General features: G+C 43.8%; 1 protein-coding gene across 4 annotated transcripts in view; it reads right to left on the reverse strand.

Annotated features, from left to right (window-relative positions):
* The window catches only part of LIMCH1 (LIM and calponin homology domains 1), a 662,913-nt gene that overhangs the window by 378,047 nt on the left and 260,898 nt on the right, over positions 1 to 23,968 (reverse strand). For all 4 annotated transcript variants that reach the window (XM_069201855.1, XM_069201848.1, XM_069201843.1 and 1 more), the window contains exon 3: positions 17,535 to 17,604. In XM_069201855.1, coding sequence (XP_069057956.1) covers positions 17,535 to 17,604 — 70 coding nt within the window. The remainder of the gene's footprint in view (positions 1 to 17,534; positions 17,605 to 23,968) is intronic.

The following is a 23,968-nucleotide window of genomic DNA, read 5'->3' on the forward strand; positions in this document are numbered from 1 at the left end:
GTAAATGGCACTAAAGAACTCGGATCCAGCATATTCCAACACATAATATAACTTTAAGAGAAGGAAAGATATCTGGGGTCAGTAGAGTAAACGGCAGAGGAAGATAAATGAACTGAAAAAAAGAGAAGACCACCTCAGAGATTCAAGACAGACAGACAGCAGAGATTTAAAACAGACTCTTTCAACATGTGGATTTCTCTACATAATCAGTTACCATAGTATGGTAAACTTAATTGTGTATGTTTTTTATTGACACATTAGCCAAATGAATAGGGGGCCCTGTAAAGAGAAAAGGCCAACTAAGTAATAAAGTTAACATTTGGTGTCAAAATACGCAAACATATTTAGGAAAAATATTATCTTAAAACTCATAGGTATTGCATTTGAAAGGTTTCGCAAAAATATAGGATATTAGGGGAACTAGAACATCCTAAAATAATACAGTTAAAATACCTCATTATTTTTCAATATTGAAACAAAACAAATAGTTACTATGCTTCAAGTTTCTGAGAAGGTCTTACATCAAATGTAAGCTCACACTGTGGGTTCAAAGAATAGATAATTCAGTTTGTTAAATATAATGATAAGGAACTATCAAAGTAAACGTTTCAGAGAAGGCACAACCTGTAATGACTAAAGTTGTATGGGGGGATAAAGCAATAGACTACAAAACAAACAGAATCTCCATTGAGATAATAAAAGATACTTTACTGTTGGACGTTTGCAAGACTAATGCAAACTGAACTGGAGTCATTCACTTTCTCTCACAATCTCTTTCAAATTCTTCACACAGTAGCAGACAAAGGAAGCATTAACTCTCAAGATAATATATATGATTTGTATATAATGCACAGATTGGCAGGATAGTACTTGACTATTTTGTTCTTGTATACTATCAAGAAGCTATTAAAGAAATAAATGTTAGCGTTAAAAAGTATGACCATAGACTTAGAACGCAGACACATTAACAAGTAATACTCATAATACTCAACAACATCCCAGAAAGTAAGAAGTAATAATAGCAGAAATTCTGCTGCTTAATATTTGAATATATAAGAAAGAACAATCCATTTGTGATGAATCAATATGAAAGGATGAATATGAAGATGTTTAATAGAAATTCTCACACTCCACTCTAATTTCTAAATAAAAATGATACAACCGTGAAATCTGCTTCTCTACTAAAAATTAGGTTAATGCTTTTCTTAATATATCATAGGAAAAGAATTAAAGTATGCAATAAAATCCACAATGACAGCAAAGGAGGTAACTACTGTCATAGTATTATTATTGAACACAGCAAAGGTATTTATGGAATTTCTCAATATATATTTTGCGAAATATGTTCAGGAAGTGTGGATGTAAGCTGTTTTCAAAATAGAAACAACTGAATGTCTGTGCGTATGGGTTTACGAGGTGAACAGTAATGCAAAAGAGGACTAGCCACTTTTGCAAGTACATATGGCAAATTCACCATGTTAAAGCTTGCCATAAACATTGATATCTGCTTTGTAAAATAGACAGGACTTAATTAAAGATAGCTAGGCTTCGTTCCACATATATTTAGTATTTAACTAACCCTGAAGCTGATTAGGATGGAGACTACTGAACAGATTTTTAATACAACTGATAGTCAATATCCAAAGGATATACCATTAGCGTAATGTGATTTCAATGCTTGGGTGGGAGGGCTTGCGAATACGTCAGTATTTGTATAACTTGTAGACCCCCTTCCTCTATGCTGATTGAGGAATGGATTATTTAGTTATCAAGGGTGACATACATGACCAAAGGTCAATATGCTTTTTTAACATGGTTGAACGGTCATTCCTTTAAGCACTATTTATTGTTCAATTCCATGTCTTTAGTAGAGAATAGAGGGAAGCGGAAATCCGAACCACATTTAGTTGCTTGGAGTGCTGGATACAATGAACTAAAATATGGAGCCGACCTTAGGAATGTGGGGTAAGTGGATCACGTCAATGAGAGGAACTTAATATTAATCCAGGTGTAAGTAAATACATCAAAGCATCCTTTCAACAGTTATGGGCAAGGTTTGTTATTTTATCACATCTGAATGCAATTATATGAATCAGTTGTGAATACAATTGCATAACATGATGACAGAACAGGAACTTTGTCCAACTTAATTGTGTTACACTGAAACACAGGGTCCCATGTGAGAAGAGCTGTTGATGGGCTAGGTACACATAAAACACCAATGTACAACACAGAAACGTGTAACAGCACATTTCCTAGTTAACATCTGCTCTGTAGAGCTGTCCAAACTATAAGATGCCCCTAAGCACAACAACCAAGTAATTCAAGAGAGGCAGATCCAGAATTGCTATTTGTCAATTATGTTAGCTTATTCTAAACCTCATGCGGATTACAGTCTTTTATTTCATGGATAATAAACTGAAAAGAAATGCTAAAGAGTGCCATCTGTTAAATTAAATACAAAGCCCTTACCATCAGACATATGAGCTTTTCTGATTTTTGCTGTGCGCCTAGAAAGAGGAGAAAACTGAGCAGCGATTCAACAACCGATTTAGAAAAATGGTGGCTACTCCTTGCTCTTCTTCATAACAGTTTTAAAGGCAAGGATTCCTCAATTGTTTTTTATGTCTGCTTAGTCAAATTTTATCTACCCCATTCTTACACTTTTGAGTGACAGCATCAGCCACTACCTAGTTTCATGTGGTAGAGAAAGGTTGGAGGAATGGTTGGATGAATGATTCTGCCAGTGTGTAAATTTGTAGAGGTGGGTACAGATGATGGACATCAACATTCATCCTGAACGATTTATCATTATCAGACATTAATCCATGGCAATAGAGAGAAAAGCAGAAAAAGGAGAAAGTAGAAAGAGAGATAGGAAACCAAGGCAAGTAAGAAGTACCTGCAAAAGTAAAGTAAAGAGGCAGGAAGTTGTGTGGAAGAAAGAGGTATGAAACAGAATTAAAATTAGACAGCGCAGATGTTTAGCTATCTCAGCACTTGGCAGAGACATAGTAGTCTCCTAAGAAAACCTTTGGCCACCGGAACCTATTTTTCTACAATTTAATGTTATGGATTCAGCTATGAAGTAGAGGACTATTTAGTGATAGCACTGACTGCAATGCACATGTGCCAATCTTTACCAATTTGTGAGATGCAATGTCCAAGTTATGCGTTTCTTCGTTAATTGTGTCCTCAACATGGGCTACCACGAATCCATCTGTACTAAAAACCTTCAATATTTTTTTATTTTTCCATTTGTCGGACGGTCATCCATTAATTAAGTATATTTAGACAGAAGTACATTTGCGTGATTTAATTGTGTAAAATGCAGTGATTGAAAAAGCGGTGGTCAATATTGCATGGTTTCCAGTGAAATATGGATTCCCTCACCAGAATGGCAGCCCCCCAAAACCACAGTGTGGAGTTTATCACTGCCTGGGCTACTAGGATTACGTGTCATGGAGGACCACGTTATGCGGCAAGGTTTTCATAATTATGCAGCAAAAACAGCAAATTATGTGGCACATTCTCTGGGAGTATTTTATCAGTTTGAGCGAGAAACAACTTTTTGTGAAATTATGTGGCAAAAGCAGTATATCCACAATTAAGTGTAAACATTGCAACCACAGAAGAATCACAGTCCATTGTATTATCAACAGTTTTGTCAATGAAAGGTAAACCTAAACATTCAAATTGCAGTCATTGCCCATTGTTAGCTAAATCACCTGCAACATCAAGTTAACTACCACAAAATAACCAAGTACGAATAAAAAATACGTAACAAGCAGCATGTGTAATGCGGTTCAATATTGTCATCTCGGTGTTCTGGTAACATTTACAAAACACTCGACCTTTGACTTCGTGGTTTAATTCATTATCAGATCACCTCGATTGCAATACTGGATCATATCACATGGTTGTCCGATATGTATATAGATGCAAACAAATACACACCTTCTCTTTCGGAAAACTGACTTCTATTCGCAAATGAAAAAAACAGTACGGAGTTCCAAAAGTAAACACCTTATACACCAGCCTCAAAGCACCTGAGACCATATATAGGAAGAGTGATCTGAAACCACATTCCTAGAAATTCTACACTACACGATTGTGCACAGTGCATAAGTCATATTCTTGATCCAGAAAATGACCCCAGCAAAAGGAACATTTCAGCAATGTCTAAGTTACAGTATTGTCAGCTGCTGCCGTATTAATAAAACAACTTTATCAAAATAACAACAGAATATAAGACCCAGAGAGGACAAGCCGGGGCGTCAGGTACAACCGATTGACAGAACGTGCATTCCTCAAACACCAGGCGCGCGCTGCCCCTGGGCACAGCATCGGAGAAGCGCCTGAAAAGAATGTTAGGACAGACTGTGCCCAGCTTGGAGTCCACGCTTGCCAGACACCTCGTCGCCACTGTGTCATTTCAGCGGAGACTTACTTTTAGAAAACGGATTGCTGCCTCGCTCTGGGACCAGCTAGCCAGGATCCATCAATCTTTCATATATACACCTTTAATAACCGCACAGCTGCAAGGCAGAGGGAGGCATCTAAAGAGAGTGACAGAGGAGGGCACTGGGTGACTGACGAGAGCTGCTGCCCCCATCCTAGGACTGCAATAATTTAATAACAGCAATACTTAATGACTGTACACAAAATGGTTTGATTATATTTAGTTAAGTAAAAGCCAGCAATACTGAACATGTGATGGGAAAATCAATGGACTAATAAGTGAAAGTGTGCGAGATACTGAAAGTGTGTGTGCACGTGTGTTGCACAACTGCATCGTAGTCATGTGGTGAGTTCCTATTAGCAAAGTCAGGACTGTATGGCCTGCCATGCACCTATATGCAGCTCTGCTAAGTATCATGCATCAGGGGTTAGACGAACGCATTTTAGTAGTGGTGTCCGCATCAGCGCACTAAAATGCATTGTCGTGCATGGCGCTCCCGATCACCATCCAAGGTGAGGTGTGCTAAGGCTGTCAATCTGAGCAGCATATTTAAGCAAGCAGATTTCCAGGCAGCAATGCATGTTAATTGGCTTGCTCTGTCTGCGCCTCGGACTAATAATTAAAAATTTTTTTTTTTTTTTAAAGTGTGTCTTGCACTGGATCATATTCTTTCTTAAATTTAGTGCTACCGTCTCTGTGGTTTTACTCATGGCACTTTGCCTTTGTGACCCAGAGAGCAGCCTCTGTTGCTCGACCACATGGTCTGATTGTCAGACACTCTGAGCGACATGAATGCGAAACACAACTAACAGCCAGCAGTGGCATGTAGTGGATATGGCAGTAGGGATCATCCTGCAAACACACGCAAAAGATGATGGGTTTAGAAGAGGAAGTAGAGACAGAGTTGGTGGGCAGGAGTTTTGTCTTTTTAGGTTGAACCTAGACATATTGTAATCTACTTCTGTGGGCTTTCACCACACCCATCACTCATTTGTTCCTTGCCCTGCCTTTCAAATTCCCTTTATTTTGTAGGTAAATGCTTTACGTTTGTCCCACCTTGAGGCTACTTTGTTATCGCCTTGGAGACTGACCCTGTTACATGGATTATTGCACGATCGGCCATATACCTTACTGTGGCGCACTACTTTGTTGTTTCTTCCTCTTCCTTATTTTGGACATGCTGCTGTTTCTTTGTGGTGTGCGCCCAAATGTAAGCGGAAGTTTTTTTTTTTTTTTTTTGGGAAGTTTCATATAGTGCAAACTTGATCGGAGGAGCGTACACATATATATCTTCAGCCCGTTAGTACTCGTCTCAAGAACTGTTTTCTTCATAGAAGGTAGCCATATGGGTTTCACAGAATTATTTTAAGCCAGCTGTGCACTACCTGTCTGTGTGAGGTCTGGGTGATTAAAAAGATTGTGGTTTTCGTGGGGTGAAGAAATGAGCAGATAAAAAGTATTACTGAATCCTAAGGTCATGAGACAACCTGCATTTCGAAGAATGACAGTTGCACAATTTAAAATCAATGCCGTATGTCAAGTAGAAGGAGTTGGTTATCTGATCTGACCCCCGCAAAATCTGAAAGATGGGTTGTGTTGTCCCACATGTTTTCTTGTTAACGGCACTCGATAAAGGGTCACTCAAAGTGTCACACACGATGGAGTTGTGTCACCCATAAGTAAAGTGAAAACATATGTCACTCATACGCCTGCCGAAGACTGGGCTGCTATGTACATGGCTCACCCTGTATGCAGCTACCGGCCGACCCACTCCTTCGAGCTCAAGCAGACGGCCCTACAACAGGAGACCAGCAGATGTCTGCTTGAAGGTGGAAACAACTGCAAGGATTTAGAAAAGCCATACGACTGGCCCAGTGGTGGAATTTTTCTCCAACAAAGCCAAATGTCAAGTTACACCCATATCACAGAAATCAGGAAGCAACGTGCCTGAGAGGCAGGTGTTGGAGTTTACTTAACCAAAGGCACAGACTGGAAAGACCATGTGAGATAAGCTTGAAATGACCAAGAGTCATGTGGAGGGGGACCGACTGTTGCAGTGCATCGGGGAGCGGTTGAACCAAAGACGATTGTTGTGTCATCTGGAGCATCAGGTCTAGTTCTGAAGGCCACATCTCGAGAAGTACAAAGTCCGATGCATAACAGTTCAGAGAAGAGCCAACCGAATGGTACGGATGGACCATGGTTCCTGCGAATTAAAAGTACACACAGGACAAATAATGACTATGGTGATGCAATAAAGGCATTCAAACTCCCAGCGGGAATTAGAAGAGCCCCATAATAGCCTCTTCTCAGCACAAAAGTACTCCAGAAATAAGAAATCAAACTTGGGCAGGGTGGGCTAGTGGTCAACAAAATCAATGTTGTTAGTATTGTATGATCATGAGACAATCTCTAAAGAGAAGAGGGGAAGAAAAGTACAGTAAATGAACACCAAACGGGTTTTATCGGACAGAGAATGTATGTTAGTTATGTTAAGAAGGAGGCCGGGGAGAGGCCGGGCATGACAAAGGACCCATTAGGCAAGAATATGAAAGGAAAGTGGCAGAATAAGCTACACGCTGGTCCTTACATGCAGTGAATTGTATGTATCCGTCTTTTCTGTGTGTCAGCTTACGGAATCAGAAGTCAGAGTTAGGGACAATGGATTCTTTCTTTACATGACGGGTGGAACCACGTCATGTCGGTCCCGCTAGACAGCCTTCTATGTTTCAGCTTGAAAACATGACTTGTCCACATCAAACATACATCACAATGACGCCTGTTAAGAAAGGAAACACAAATCTGGAATAAAATATTTGCTCTTTCACTTCTACCTTATAGTATTTCAGGCCTAAAATTTGTAAACAAAGTTCCCAGACGTATTAACTGGGTAAAGACGGACACTTCCAAAGTTCATGCTCTCTGTGCTCTTGCGAGGCATCAAATGCCAGGAAATGCCCTTCTTGCTTGTAGGCCAACACTGATTCAACAAGAAACCAAACCTCATTCCTGTACATTTTATAATCCACACCCACCTTGGGAATAACGGAATGTTGAGGCGGATTTTGTATTTTCCCTTCAAAAACCTGAAAATTTACATTTGACACTGTTTTTGTTGTTTCAATTATAACAGAGTGATGGTCGTTTTGGTACTTGTAAGTTGTAAGGCTTTCTCACAACACTAATGTAAAGACTGTTCTGGTAACTGAAAGTCCACTAACAACAGGCAAAAGACAATTCAAATTCCGAAGTCGGCCTCCTTCATTTAAATAATGTGTTCTAAAGCATCCTGTAAGCAATCCTGCGGCTTTTAAGCACTGTACACAACAGATATTAATTTTACCAGATGCGGCTCGCGGCGTGCTGAAGGGGCTGGGTGGTGTGGAGGGGAGGAATAAACATTAAATACAAATAAAAAATAGATAAAAAAAAAAACACTTACCTGGATCGTCGCCGCCGCTCCCGACACCACCGCGTCGCTCCTCTGACGCAGGCACAGGCTCCCAGCCTGCCCTGCGGCCAATCCTGCTCAGAGCAGTGTCAGGATTGGCTGGGCGTGCCCAACCAGGGCGCTCACAGGCAGACTCCGAGCCCGTGCAGGCTCTCTCCAGCCCGGCAACACAGAGGAGCCGCCGCTGAATGCTACTCAATTTAATGGCGCTGAATTTTATGACCTCTGACCAATGGAAGGCAGAGCTATGCTAGCGGGATTCAAACTTGTGGCCACCAGATCACTGCATGTTTATGCTGAGAGTTTTCAGCTCACTGAGCCACCATGACTGCAACAGTAAGTTGCAACCAGTGTGAAGTGGTGCTGCATTTACTCTCTGGAAGCCTCCAGTTAAAGATTAGAGGTTAACCACTACAAATCTTAATATTTAAGTGAATGTCACCCAGCCATGAGCTATAACACATTTTAATTTGATGTTCTCTTCTAACAAACCAATGGCCATGTATCAACTTTGGTAACTGAATTGAGATTCTCAAATCATACATTTGAAAATTACGATTACCAATGTAGGAAACTTTTGTTTTTAAAATAGCGACCCCTAGTGGGTCAAAAATCGACCTATCTCATGAACATTAATGAGGTAGGTCCCAATCTGTGATCCAATAGGAAACAACGCGTTCACAGGGATGGTGGCCTGCTGAGCTCAGCAGACCACAATGTCTGTGATTGATTTGAAATAAATCTGTCTTCCTTAAAGGAAAATGGGATGAGTTTAACAAGAAACATTGCTTTTCTTTCTTTTGTTTAAGAAGACACAGTGGTTCTGTTGACCACCACCTTCTGTTAAACTTTTTTTCTTTTATATTCACAAAGAGGAAGGAGTCCCCAAGGGACCCATTCCTACTTGAGAATGCATTACCACTACACTTCTGTAGTTGGTAAATTATTAAAGGTCTGCAACTGGAATTCAGCTGCAAAACATTAATACGTACCATTCTGACTTGGTATTTGGAAGGGGCGCCCCCTCCAAATACTGAATCAGTACTTTGTCCCAATCCAAAATTGTGATTCGGTAATATGCTATTGAATCGTAATTTGGGTTAAATGCATATAAAAATGGTTTTTGAAGTCAGAAATGAGCCAATTCTGTGAATCAGCCTTTTGCAACCACAAAAAGCTTGATACATCTGGCCCATCATTTACTTTTAGCTTTAAAACATGAACAAATTCAGTTGTATGGCAATACATCAAGGTTTAATACCGATGTACAAAAAAATGGCACTCAATACATCTCCTACCACTACACTGTCCAATTAAGTATTTATTTTATGTTCTTGACTCCACATTGTTTTCTAAAGAGAATCATTGCCTATAGTAATCTGTATGGTACTACACAGAAAAAGTGTCCAACCATCCAAGGTTTACATTGTGGTAAATGCCACATAATGGGCATAAACTGAACCACTTTAGAGCACTGTTTATTGCTTTTTCATGAGGGTAATGTCTGAGTTTACATTTGCTTCGACTATGCCAGGCATTTCACTTGCCAGTCCCCACGTTGCTGAATAAAGTATCTTTTGACTCCAGGTCACAAGGACCATCTGCGGAATCAGATTACAAGATGTGTGAGAGGATGGTTCTGACCATCAGGTCTGCCCTGATTTTTCACTTTTTGACCACCTGGTTTTTGACTTTTTACTGTGAGGGAGCCTCCTATGAGGGGACTCATGCACAGTAAACACATGGTAAAATGGACTGCGTGTGTTTGCCGCCAGTGCCGCCGTGCTAAGGAAAGGCGGCTGATCATGTGTGCACACGCATGTGTACCCATGTGAGGGCTGTGTGGGGAGGATTCCTGATGTGCGCAGCCCAAGAACTGTGCTTAGGTAAGCCTGGCGCAGGAGGAACTATGCAAAGTGGGTGGTGACCTGGAGTAGGCCTCATGAGAGGGGTGTACACATATGAGGGAGAGTCAGTGTGCTTACTGTCTATTCACTGAAGGGACACTCCGTTAAATGCCAGTGTCAGTGTGCTTAATGTATTTGCATTGTGGGGATACTCCATTATATGTCAATGGGAAAGGATGGCCTAGGGTGCAACTCCAGTCCTCTGGGGTTCACCGAGACCAGAGTCACACCAAGATACACTGTAACCTGAAAGAAAAGAATGATGCAGTAGGTTACAAGAGCATAGTTGTACAACTTATGGGTCATCCAGGGATGTCATCTTTCTCTGACTCAGCTCAGGATTAGGGCCAATTACTGCTGTGTCCAGTTGCTTGAGCCGGGCCTTGCATCAATCACCCAGCTGTCATTCCATGCCACGAGCAGGCTGGAGAGGCCCTGGGAGGAATGTTAGTGAGGGGGGGCTAAGACTTTCCAAGCATGTGGCAACTAACTCCTGGATGATGCCATTTGGAGCTATCCCAGAAGACTGTGCAGGAAGGAGGGGGCGGGGGAAAGGAAGTGATGTTGCCCATCTGGATAGGCCAGAGGTGCAGACCTGCTGGACACTTCCGCCCCCACTTAAAAGGTCCTGCACAGGGGAGGGCTTTCTCTCTTGGCTGTGCTTCACTGCTGGACACTGGGCTGCAGACAGGCGTCATGGGCAACTGGAAGGAAGAGCCCCCAGACTGCCCCCTGGGGCAGGGACTATGCCCCTGAAGAACTTCACGCCAGCGAGGCACATGCCAGGGCCAGGTAAGGTAGCCCCGTTACCCTCCTGAGGACTAGTTGGGGGAAAAGACCGGGCTAGCGCAATGAGAGCACGCTGCCCAGAAGGAAAAGAGGGCACCCAGAGGAAAGCCTGGATCAGGGAGTCAGTGGGACTGTCTCCCTATAATCTGAGACCCTTTTAGGCCAGGAAATCTAAGGAGAGTACTCATGGGGGCAAGGGCTTGTCACCAGGAGCAGAACAACGCCAGAATCGTGAAAATCGGCCGTCGGGGGCCCTAGATATCAAGGAGAGAAGGATTGTGGCCATTGACCTTTCCAGAAGCAGCAACGAAGCATGTGCGGCTCCGCCGCTGCTCTAGACTGTGCCCCAGGAATGGGCCAGGGCCCGGGGGCTGCCCCAGGAGGAAGAGGAGCTGGGGGAAGTGCTGTCGCACCCCCCACCCGGGGCTCCGTGAAGCCTGGCTAGGTCAACCAGATGGGGGTGCCATCACGCATCCCCCCTGCCACGGTGGGTAGGGACCCCATCCCAGGGCCCCCTGTGGCCAAAGTAAAGTCTGGGAGCGCGAGGATGGGCCCCGTGAAGAAGGATGAGTGGGCGGCGCCGTCCGCACCCCCGCAAGATGGCCGCCGGCTGCGGAAGGGGCCGGCGGCTGAAGAAGAAGCCTAGGAGCGCCATTGCACTCCTGTGAAGATGGAATCTGGGGGCCCTGGACCCCATCCCAGGACCCCACCAGAAGCCAAGTCAGGGGATGCCATCGCGCCCCCTGTGAAAAACACCAGAGGGGCCCCAGACCACATCCCGGGGCCCCATGAAGAGGAGGACGTTGGGAGTGCCGCCTCACAACGAATGACCCACCTTCCAACACAGACTCTCTGCCCCTGGGAAACAAGAAAACTTGATCTTCAAAGTCTACCCATCTTACAAGTGAGATGGGCTTATCACTGATCTGTGTGGAAAAATTAATCACAAATATTCACAAAAGTCAGAAAAAAAATTCCCTAGGGTGCGTTGTTTCAACCCACTGATTATCTCACTTTAAGCTATTCCCACCAACATGGTCTGGCACGTAAACCCAGGAATTGGAGAAAGCAGTGGCAGTAATTTGTTTGGGTTCAACTCCCAAGCAGGCCCGCAACTCCAAATATGCCTCTTAGTGGACGCATCAACATTTCGGGAAGCATCTAGAAAACAACCTGCACCATTTTTTACATTTCATATTTCACAGTTTCCAATACACACCTTTTCCATGTTGACAGTGTAACATCAAAATGCAGGCTTAATGGCACCGACCCAGTAAGACTGCTATGAACGCTAGCACTGGATTCGTGAGATGGAAACGTGCGTAGTTTGTAGTTCACTAAGAGAAACATCTACTTGCGGACAAATCACGCTGCAAAAATAGACAGAACTAAATAAAAAAAAAATGTAAACATGTCAACCCGAGTTGTCTTGTGTTTACACAAGCGAACAAACACTGTCACTAAGTTTTTAAATGACTAGAAATTCAAGTTCCTACTATATGCTAATATTTACATGGTCAATTTGACGACCTATGCCAAGTGGGGTTGATTCCTCTTGAGTGCCCTGGATCATGCACATACTATAAATTCCTCTACCGTTTAAATTTTTTCAACCCTGACCATATCTGTTAACTATGTGTTGGTATAAGTTAAATGATCCTTCCATTGTAGGAAATTGCACAGGGCACATTCCTTGGACACCTCGAGAAAAGCACACATCTGTAATGTATTTTTAATTGGTTGTTCATTGAGACGAAGGGTCTTGTGACTAATTATGTTTTCTAGTTCTAAGGCCACACACATTAGCTAAAATTATTTTTATGGATGCATGATGTGAACAGTTCTAATTAAATGATGCAATGAACTCAAATTAAAGTAATGATTGGCAGTGTATTGACTTGGGGGGGGGAGAAAAAAACACACAAAAAAAAATGGGAGAACATAAAAATACATAAGGAAAAGAGGGCCTAAAACTGAAATAACGATGCACATTTGAGAAAGGCTGGGTATATTATATATATACGTACCTACCTAGTGGTACTTGCATACATCTTTGGAGCCTGTTGACGAATCTTTGGAAAATTTTCTAAACAAATACCATGCTCACGTCAGCTGCTGTCTGGAAAGTTGCAGTGTGAGCCGTCAAGTGGGGGGGCTGAGAAAAAGGGGGGCCTAAAACGTGATTTTTCCATGTTAATTTCCATAGGAATTTTTAAAAGGAATGTCAGCCAAACCACTGGATGGATTTACACCAAATTTGTCAGAAAGCTAACTCTTGGTCCAGAAAGCAGCCTTTTTGTGATTTGCAGTAAATCCGGTCAGTAGATTTTTAAATATAAAAAAACAAAAAAACAACTTGTATATATATAGGGATGCAAAGGTTCCAGGAACCCACTATATCTCGTGCTGAGATCTGATTGGCTGTGAACATTTTGTAGGAGCCTGGCCCTCTATGTAGTGTGCAAAACTAGGGACACTCTGCAGGGGGTCCAGGCAACCACACATTGGTTTCCAGAGGTAAAAACTAGATCACCTAATGCTCTCATTTTTGAGGTGAGGGACCCTTGGGGCACAGCTGGTTCCTCGCTGCTGGACACAGGTCTGCCGGGTGCAGAGCAAGTTGCCGATCTAGAAGCTGTGCGCAATGGAGCCCTTTGGAGCTGGAGGTAAGCCTCTTTGAAGGTGGCTTACAAGACAACAGGGGCACTCTGGCGGGAGGTCCAGGGTGCTCCTGAAGTCCTTCGACTGGGGCTTCCTCCTGATCCTTTTTAGGTTCACCCTAAAACGCCCACTAAATTCAGTATTTAGTGGGCTTCCCCGGACCAAGAAATTAGATTTGAAAGGACAAAGAAGACCTACCTAAAGAAGATCCAAAGCACCTTTGGGTGGCTACACCCACTATCGTGACCACTTCCGGTGGGAAGGGTCACTACCCTAAACCTAATTGCCTATTTTCCTTCCATCCAAGATAGAGGAAAATTAAATAGAAGGTCCACCCCACAGGTAACTCCTTAGAGGTGGTGCATGCCAGCAGGGGCCACTCCTCCTATCCATTGTTAGATCTCCCACCAAAGTAGGGGTATGCCAACTGCTGCTAGCAGCAGGCTTGGGGGTCGAGTTTCAAGGACGGTAAGCCTTTTGAAACTCACCGCCAGGACAGTGCACATTCCTGAGGGAGGGGGTGCTAGATCCTCCACCCAGGAAGGGCACTGTCTTACAAACCGGAGAGACAGGGCTTTCCCCCAAGGTTTGTATATTGACTACCTGGAGGTGGCAGATGGATAAAACCAATCAGCAGCCATGCCAGGATAGTTAGCTTTTGCAGGGGGCACCTCTAAGGTGACCCCTGGGTACATTTAAGGATAAATCCAGTACTGGTACCAGTTTGGATTTATCATTCTGAGTTGTTTGTTACCAAACAACCCAGGGTAGAGAGTGGCCAACATGTAGCTGGGAAACTCGTGTTTACCAGTGTCCAGCACATGTATTAAAATGGATGCTCTGTTCACTCACTATGTCCAAGGTTTGACAAGGACACAGTGGGAGCATATTGCTCTGCAGCTAGGCCCTCTTATATAATATGGAGCACCCTGCCTTAGGGCTGTAGGGCCTGCCAGGGGGTGTCTTACCCATAATAAATGCAGTGTATGGTGGACAGGGCACACAGGCAGTGTGCCATGTCAAGTTTGTGCTTTAGGTTTGCACCAGAACACTCAGCCTGCAATGGCAGTGCTGGGTGCATCTGGATGCATGGCCCTAGAGAGTGGCACACTCAGTGTTGCTGCCCTCAGGTGCCTATCCATAGTACCCCATGACCAGACACATAGGTGCCCACTTACTAGGGACTTACAGTGGTAGCGAAGGGTGTATCCAATTATGCCAATGCAACACAGCAGATTAAGGGAAAGAGCTCTGGTCCAGAGATCCTGGTTAGCAAGGGCGCTGGGCATTACAATTTCTAGGACACATCAACCTAAGGCAAAAAGTGTGGGGGGGGGGGAATAACCATGTCAAAAAGAGGCCCTCTCTCACACATTTCAACAGGAATATAAAAATCAATTTATAGGGCGGGGTCCCTGGGGCTGAAATCTACCAGGGGGGCAGTGTGGCCCCCCCACCTCCTCCATTTAATGAAGGCTGGGCCCCAGGGGATTGGGTCTCTGGGCAGAGATCGGTCTGGGAGGGAGACCGAGTGCCTGCTCCCCATTGAATTTGAGTGGGACTTGGGGAATGGGGTCAACAGGGCCAAAATCAGCCGGGGAAGGAGGGCCGTGTGGGCCCGCCTCCCCCACACTGGCCATTCACCCAATGAGGTTGCACTAACTAACCATTAGAAAGTGCTCCCTCTTACACCTGCTCTCACACCCACATAGACCCTCTCACACTCACACTGCCACTGTCACACCCACAGACACTCTCTCATGCCTATTCTCACTCCCAGAGAGACAGGCGCTGCAGCCAATTACCACCACAACCCGGCCAAAGGCTGCGCGCAGTGGTGGTTGGATTAACATACAGTAATGAAAATTACTTTACGTTTAAAAAAGACACAGGAATTCCCTAAAAAAAAATCAAAGGTTACAAGGATGTTATAGTTAGGTTCTGAATTTCCTCCCACAAACCATAGAAATTCAGCAGTTATAGTTGTTTATTTTTTAAGTAACTATAACTTGCACCCTCACCAAGCACTGCTAATTACCCCAGATATTACCGCACTCATGACAACTTTTATAAGGTCAAAAAAATATCAATGAAACATTAATATTATTGAAGAAAAAACTGCATGGCAGGGGCACAAGTTATAGTTACCTTAGGCTGCGAGCTAAAGTTACTTGAAATAACTAACTGTAACTGCTGAATTTCTATGGTTTTGTGTGAGTAAATTCAGAACCAAACTCTAATGTCCCTGTAACCTTAGTTTTTTTAGGTGAATTTTTAAGGTTGATTAAATTCTATTTCTTAACTGTAATGTCCCTGTAGCCTTTGTTTTTTTTCAGTGAAAATAAATATATAAAAGCTTTGAAGTTGTAATACCTGAACCAGCCTCCTGCCACCTGTCCCCTTTAATATTTGCAAAGTGAAATCATAGAACTTGCCTTGTTACTTATTGTTATACTTTGAGTTATTATGCGCTTTTCAGTCTTAAAGGTCTGATAAAATAAAATTTGAAAAAGCAGTAAAACAGATTTGGTTTCAGTCATCCATCCATTCTTTATTTTGACAAAAGGAAGTGACAATATGAAGATTATTTCCCCTGTCAGAAATGGTCTATAGTTTAACACGGTTGAAAATTAGCTCCACTTGTCGTGACCACAGGAGCCACAGGGGTAGGATTTCTAATCCCTGGTGCAAGGACTCAGTTCATTGCACCAGCAGGATTTAGAAATCCAGTTGGACCTCAACGTGTACACAACCCACAAAGCCACAATGTGCGTGTTTTGTTTTCTGGTCACAATTAGTCCCTCTAGATGAGTTCAGGGACACAGTGGAACTCCAAACCCTTGTTTGTAAATGAAAAACGCATTAAAAATAGCACTAAAACACAGGATAAAACTGTAAATTGTTAATTTCTAAAACTCAAGTATAGTGCATAAAATATGAACGGTAACCACACAGATCAAGAAAATAAATGTAGCAATGCGTAACATGGCCAGCGAAAACACGGTGAACATTCCTAACACGGTTAGTACGTTCCTAGCATCCTATAACCCTATCGCTACTTCTAAGCTCTTTACTACAATTTAGCAGAAGCAAAAAATAACAAACCTTTAAATCGAATTTAAGATTGAACAGCATGGCTTTCTCAGAAAGAAATAGCTCTTTAACTATTCTCTTACACAGCGCTTTCCTGGGAATAATAATCAGTGCTGGGCCAAAAGCCATTGCTATGTGCCAATTATAGAGCCCTGGAGCAACCCCCAATTGGATCTGATTGTTAGAGCAACCTGACGTGACCTCTGGCCTGATAGTTCCGCCGCACAGCCTCCCTGACTGATGGTCGCACCCCCTAGTATAGTATTTGATCCCAGATTTTTTCTGTTGTTGGTAAGTTTGTTGAAACTAGAGTTCTAACAATATAAGATAATTATTACGATAAATGCATCACCTTGATTCACATGTAAACATTTTATCCTCGACTGTAAGCGTCCATATTGATATGGCGGTGACCATAAAATAAACAATGAACATGTATCAACCTAAAGAGGAGGTGGACATAATGTTAACACTTCTGTGAGTGTCTAAACTTCACACTTTTCAATAGAAAGGGATAAGAGTTTGCAGGCAAGCACATAAACATGTATTAGTAATTTACACGGACCCTGCCATTGTGCTTATGACACAGTAGGGTTAATCCTATGTTTGAAGCACATTCTGAATTTTTAGAAAGTATAAATACTTTAGAGAGTACTTGAAAGCTGCAAGAGCCACAATATCCACGAGTACTTGCATATGTAAACACTTGTACGTTCAGAAATGTAACCAATGTAATCATTTTCTTATACCACTGCCAACTCAGGGAGTGTTTCATCCCTTAAAACACTCGCACAACATAAAACTCCTGTCTTGAACAAAAGTAAATCTCTGGTCACTTTCAGGGTGGCAAACTATTCATAAAGGCTTGATGAATACCCACAAGCTTGTAGGTTTGTGCGTATTCAACAACATTTGCAGGTTGCCCATCCATTAAAGACCATCAACCTATCAATGTGAGGACGTTTAATCAAAATAAAAATTATGCCCTAGTGATGCAATAGTATATGTCAGTAAATTGTACCCAAAGTCACTCAAGTGAGCAAATACTTTAGTGAATCAGGGCATCTCTCCATAGTTGATAAAAACAAAGTGAACAAATGAGCCTGGAGCACAAAGAACACGTCTCCCGGAAATCGGTGACTGACATCTAAATGCATAGGTTATTACTCACCAGTCCTGCAATGGGAGTGGGCAGTCTGTTGATCTTTTTTACTAGTCCCGGCCTTATCGCATTGAGCAGCCTGTCATTGGGGGGAAAAAGGAGAATATCAATTTATATCCAGATAAACAAAATAAACACGTTCAACAAAGGTACCAGCAGTGCACATGTAAATACCATCTAGTGAATTAGCAAAAAAAAGCCTACATAAGTTTAACCACCTGGACACCTGCTTTTGTATGAGTAATATTATGCAGTATCTCTTTCATGAGAGAAATATTTTCTTACATTTTCACTAGCTACATAGAAACATTTTTATCCAACTGAACTGTCTTTCTGGTCTAAAATTCCTTTCATTATTTGCCCTGTTACTATTAGAAGAAAACATACCTTTTGGAAATGCAGGGTTATCCCAAAATGTTTGATCTTTCTCCTCCTATTTGTTTGACCCTCTTTTTGTTGGCTTTAGGACTCTGGGCTCTTTACGACTGGTGATCAGTGCTAAAGTGCATGTGCTCTCTCTCCTCTAAAACTTGGTATAATTGGTTTACACCTGTTTGGCTTATTTAATCTACCTGTAAGTCACCTGCAAAGTGGTATACCATATACCCAGGGTCTGTAAATTAAATGCTACTAATGGACCTGCAGGGCAGATAGAGCCACCCACAGAAGTAGCCTTTCAAACCTGCAGGGCCTGCGTGGGCAGCTTCTTGTCACACTGATGTGACCTGAACTCCCTTTTTGCTACACCCCTAAGGTAGGCCCTAAATAGCCCTATGTGCAGGGTGCTGAGTATGTAAAAGGTAGGACATATATTTTTATGTGCTGCATGTCCTAGTAGTGACAAACAGCTTATTTCATTTTTCACTGCTGTGAGTGCTGCTCCTCTCATATGTTTGCATTGGGAATTCCCTTATTTATGTCTAAGTGTTAAGTTCCTATCTGTAAGGAGTAGCGTGAGCATGTTTGGTAAGTCTGGAACGGGAAATCTTGCTTACTGGTGTGAGTAGTTTTTACATTACTATTTTAGAAATGCCACTTTTAGAAAGTGTGCATTCCTCTGTGCTTATTACTCTGGTGCTTTGCAGGCGGACTCCAATCCATGTCTAGGGCAGAGTGAAAGCTCCACTTTGTGCATACTCCCCAGTCAGCCATCCATCAGGGAGTGTTAGGTGTGACATTACATCTACATTCATCTACATACTGATGGTCTTCCTGGCCTGGGAAAGAGGAATGTGGGGTGAACTTTGCATTTGTATAGGCTGTGTCCTGCTCTCACACAAAGGGCTCATTTACCCCCTACTGATGTCTGGAGCCAGGGTAGAGGAGAATGGAAATTCTTAGAGCTGGTCAGATCTGTCTTGAACCTTCTATCGCCTTCTAGAAGCTGGGAATTTGAGTATAAGTAGAAGCACTGTAACCCCATGTTTTTAGAGCACGTTTGGGACTGGGACTGAACCTCGGTCAGAAAGGCAGCATAAGGACTCATCTGGACTGCTCTTTTGCTGTTGCCCTGTTGCTGGTGTCTGCTGGGTGGCACAAAGAACTCATCTGGATTGCTACCTTGTGTGTTGCCCTGCTGCCAGCTGCTCCCTGACTTGGACTTTCCTGGCACTTCTGGACTGCCAGGAGGAACCACCACTACACTTGCTCTGGTAAGCTGGCCTACTGCTCCTCTAGTGCCCCATCTATGTGTTCTCCCAGGGCTTGGTGGACTGCCCTGTGTCTTTTCAAATAGGGTGTGGGGAGTGCCGACTTCAGTCCCATGCCTGCTGCATCCATTACAGCGTGTGGTGAGCGTGGATTTACCAAGGTGTGTGTGTGAGAGGGGTGCCTTATTTCCTGTGAGTGCATGGTAGATGAGGGATTAGGCCCATAACACATGTCAAGCGATTAATCTCTCCCTTCAGTGTGGACGAAGCACTTCTGTCTCCCTACTGCTAGCATGGTGCGAGGGAAACAGATGTAGCACCCCCAACTGCTGAAAGAAAACCCTCCAGGAGCTCCTCTCTTCCTCACCCTCCCTCCTGTGTTGCCATGACAACCAGGAGCCTCCTGTACCAAGGCAACTGAAGAGGAGAGTGGCCTCCCTGGAGTCTTGTGGCTGAACTCCAGGTACGCACCAGCAGAGCTAGTGCTTACCCTTCTCCAGGGTGCCAGATCCAAGAGGTTGGTCACTGCGGGCCCCGCTCTCGAAGACCACCAGCCAAGACTCTCGGCCGATGCAGCCAAGAGAGCTGTGCAGCCACCCGTGAAGGTTGAGCACCCCTCATACTTCCCATCTGGGTGGTGAGCAGAGGGAGCCCTGACAGCTCAGCTCTACTGCCCAGCACGACCATGGGCAGTGGCCTGGCGGGTCGTCCTGCATGCAGGAGGGGCAGGAAAGGTCTTCCGGCTAAGACTGGCGGTGTATGTGTGTCCAACAGGACATCCCTGGAAAAACCTACCCCGTTAGGTATGCAGGTGTCCCTGCGTCCTGCAGTCCGTGTCTCCATAAAAATTATTGCCACCAGGCTTCCAAGGTTTACCCTATCTCCGCTAATAGCGGCGCTTGGGTTTCTGTGCACACAGGGGACCACTGCAGCTGTTCTTGATGGTATTTCATAAAGTCCTCTCTACTGGTGATAGCTTGCAAACTACGTGTCATTCCACTAGCCTAACTGCAGCACTACATGGGTGACAACTGTTGTTTTATGTACTACCCGATTACATTTCAGACCCCATGTCCTGATGGTAGGGTGTTACCTGGTCAGGATAATGAGTCTACCCTCAGGGTTTGCTTCTTGTGCACAAATATAATTGGTTTATGTAATTTCGAGCTGCTATGAAGGTACAGTGATACTTCCGGAGTACATAATGTGCTAATGGCGTTTTGGTCTATGAGATATGCACAGAACCATGGCATGTTGGTCTATGCCAGTGGTCTCCAAACTTCTTAATGCTGCGCCCCCCCCCAGTTGAAAAATAAAAATCATTGCCCCCCCCCTTAAAAAATTTCACAATTAGTTTATAAAGGTGGCACTGTTTAAATATGTCTAGACCTATATAAACAGTTAAGTAATGTTACATTTTTAAAAATGCAATAACATGCTTCTACCTAAAACAAAGGCCTGTTATCTGTATAATGCTGCTTTTGGCCAGAGTCTGGCGCCCCCCCAGTTTGAAGACCTCTGGTCTATGCTATGCACACTATCAATGACATGCACAATATTTATGAATATCGATGGTTCATGCACAGCTTCTTTGATGTATGATGTTCTTGGTCCACGATCTATACTTACAATATAACACCTATATTTTTGATACAACTCTGTGTGGAGTCTCTTTTGTGGTGTATTCATTGCATCACAGGTGTGTATGTGTGCTGCGCATAAGCTTTACACATGACCTCTGGGGATAAGCCTGAATGCTCTGTGCCAAGCTACCAGGGTGTGAGCACGGGTTATCATTGGTGTGTAACTTACTTGCCCAGACTAGAATGGTGGGTTCCCCCTGGCTGAGGTGCATACCCTAGTCAAACAGAAACACCATTTCTAACACCCCTTCCCTTTCAGACCTAATAACAATTACTTGTGGATTAAATGTACAAATAATATTGTAAATTCATGCATAAGATACATTTTATTAAGAGTTGTCTATTGTTGTGTTTAAACTTTTACTCTTAATGTATAGTTATCGAGTTTTGAGTCCAGGTAGGTTTCATATTTTCAAAATTAAGCCAAGTGATTTTTTTATCCTAACACTAATATTTTATAGGCAGTGAGTATACTGCTTTAATAAAATGCCCAAGTAACATTTTGCACTGGCATTTTAACTATGCAAAGACAATTCAGAGACCACCCCTCTTACATTATTTTTTATGGAACCGTGCATGTGTGGCGACTTTCACATACCCAGGAGCATTGCAAGTTATCTCACACACACAGAACAGTTACAACATGTAAAATAATAATATCAACTTAAAGCTAAGTTTAGGTATTTATACTAACAGTTATGTAATATGCAACTATAATATTAAACAGTTACATGAAGATAGTGTAGGAAGCTGGCTATTTAGTGGACCAAAATGAGGTACACTGTGCAAAGAGTCCAAGCATTCCCCAGAGCTATCACAGAGGCACAAATTACATCCCAAATGCTCTCTTTTTGGATAGTGTAGTTGAGCAGTTCGGCATATCAGAGGGTAGTGCTAGGCATGTAAGCACACACATGCAGTGAGTGAGACACACTCAAAAAAGAAAGCCAACACTAATTTATAAAAATAACATGTACATTTTTATATATAGTTTGATACTAAGATCACCAGAGTCAGGTGGGTGCTTTTCGAGTTACAATTTTTGGGGTTTTTCAAAAGTAGTCACTGTGCATTTTTCAGATGCTGTAAGGTTATCATATGGAGGAAGAAGGAGCACTGAATACAGGTATAGTACAGCGACTTACACAACCAATCTCCTGGACTTAGGGTCAGTATGGGGCAAGGTCCTAGACCACACCAACAAGTCAGCTCAGGCGGCACAGAGGCGGCCGGGTGCAGTGCTGCAGTTCAGTGTCGGGTACCCTTGTAAGTCTGGGGGAATCAGTCCAGTCACAAAGCTGCTGAAGGACTGGACTGACAGTCCAGTCTTGTGAACCACTGATGGGGTTCAGTTCTTGCGATGCTTGGGGACGTCGGGACAACAGTGTTCCTGTTTTCCTTGGTCTGGGATGTCCGGGTGCAGAGGTGGTTTGGACTGGTTTACCATCACTGAAGGCCGTCATGGTGCAGGGGGCCCACAGAAACAGGCTGCTGGAGGGGGCTGGGATCCCAGTCGAGGGGAACCAACAGGTGGGTCTCACGAGCCTGGGGGATGTAGTGACACCAGTGGTCCTCTTCTTTTTCCGGTACATCTGGATGCATAGGTGGTTTGGACCGTCTGGTTTACCATCATCCGAGGCGGTCGCGGTAAAGGGGGTGTTCTGCAGAATCAGGCTGCAGACAATATCAGGAAGTCCACAGAGGGCAAGCTCATGGTGGGCTTCGTCTCTGAGGGACTGGGGACCACATTGACACCACTGTCCCACTTCAGCTCGGGCTAGGTGGCTCGGGTGCACTAATGATGTCTAATGTCGGGTTTTTGGTGGCCCCAGTCCTCACAGTTCTTTCTTGAGTGCCTGCGTATGCAGGGGAGCAGCACTTCCACCCTAAGGGAGTTCTTCTTGGCGATTTACAGAACACCGGCAGCTCTCCCAGTATCTTGAAGGCTGCAGTGGCAGGACAGTTGCTCCTCAGTTCTCGGGTTCACCAGGCTTCTCATCCACTTCTCCTTTTGTGTCCAGTGAAGATCTGAGGATCTGGTATTAGGAGGTCCCCTAAATACTTACTTTAGGGGGCATTAAGGGGTTTGAAGGGTAGTAGCCAAGGGGCTACTTACTCTTGGGGTCTTTACACCCTCTAGACCACCACTTCCTGTGGGAAGTGGGCACCCTATCCAGAGTCCCTAAATACAACCACACACAAGATAGAGGAATTTCCTAAGTTGTACCCACTTCAGGCTGGCCACCATAGGGGTGTTCCCAGTCTAGACATGTGACACACCTCCTACATAGTTAATTTTCCCGCCTGTCTAGGTGCCAGGTGGGCCCTGAGGCGGGGGTTGGCACCTTCCTCTGAGGAAGGTCAGTTCTGCATATCAAAGGCAGCTGGCTTCTTTGAAGCTCCTGCCTTAGAATGTAGGTCATCCTGTGGGGAGGGGTGGGTAACACCCCAGCCCAGACAGATGTTTGTTTCTGACCTCTAGAAAGCTGAGGCTCTCCCCCTGGCAGGTCAGATTCCCCTCTGTTGGTGGCAGGCTGACCAGATCCGGTCACTGAGCTCACCAATAGTTGGTAGGTTTTTCATGGCGCATCTCTAAGGGGCCCTCAGATGCATGTATTAAAGAATCAACACTGGAATCAGTGAGGGTTTATTCATACAAGATGTTTGATACCAAACATCCCTCGGTTCAGAGAAGCCATTATGTAGCTGGGGAACTCGTAGTGACCAGCGTCTAGCACATGTATTCAAAATGGTTCCCCTCTATACTTACTATGTCTAAGAATCGACAAAGACATCTTAGGGACATATTTGCTCAAGCATATATGCCTTCACTTGTAATACAATGCACCCTGCCTTGAGGCTGAAGGACTGCTATAGGGGTTACTTACAGATATTACAAGCTGTGTTTTAGGGAACATGGCTCATAAATGTGTCCCATGTTGTGTTTTCAACTTTGGGAGCACCTTGTCACACAGCCTGCAGGTTGTGCTGCAGCTCTGTGGGGCCCTCTTCAGTACCCGTGCCCTAGGTACCAGGGGTACCATTTACTTAGGGCTTACAGAGGTATTGAAGGGCCTGGTCACTTGGGAATCAAGTGACCCGGTGTCTTGTTTTAGGGAAAGAACACTGGAACTGGGGACCAGGTTAGCAG

This window comes from Pleurodeles waltl, chromosome 1_2 (assembly GCF_031143425.1).
Source record: "Pleurodeles waltl isolate 20211129_DDA chromosome 1_2, aPleWal1.hap1.20221129, whole genome shotgun sequence".
NCBI classification, from domain to species: domain Eukaryota; kingdom Metazoa; phylum Chordata; class Amphibia; order Caudata; family Salamandridae; genus Pleurodeles; species Pleurodeles waltl.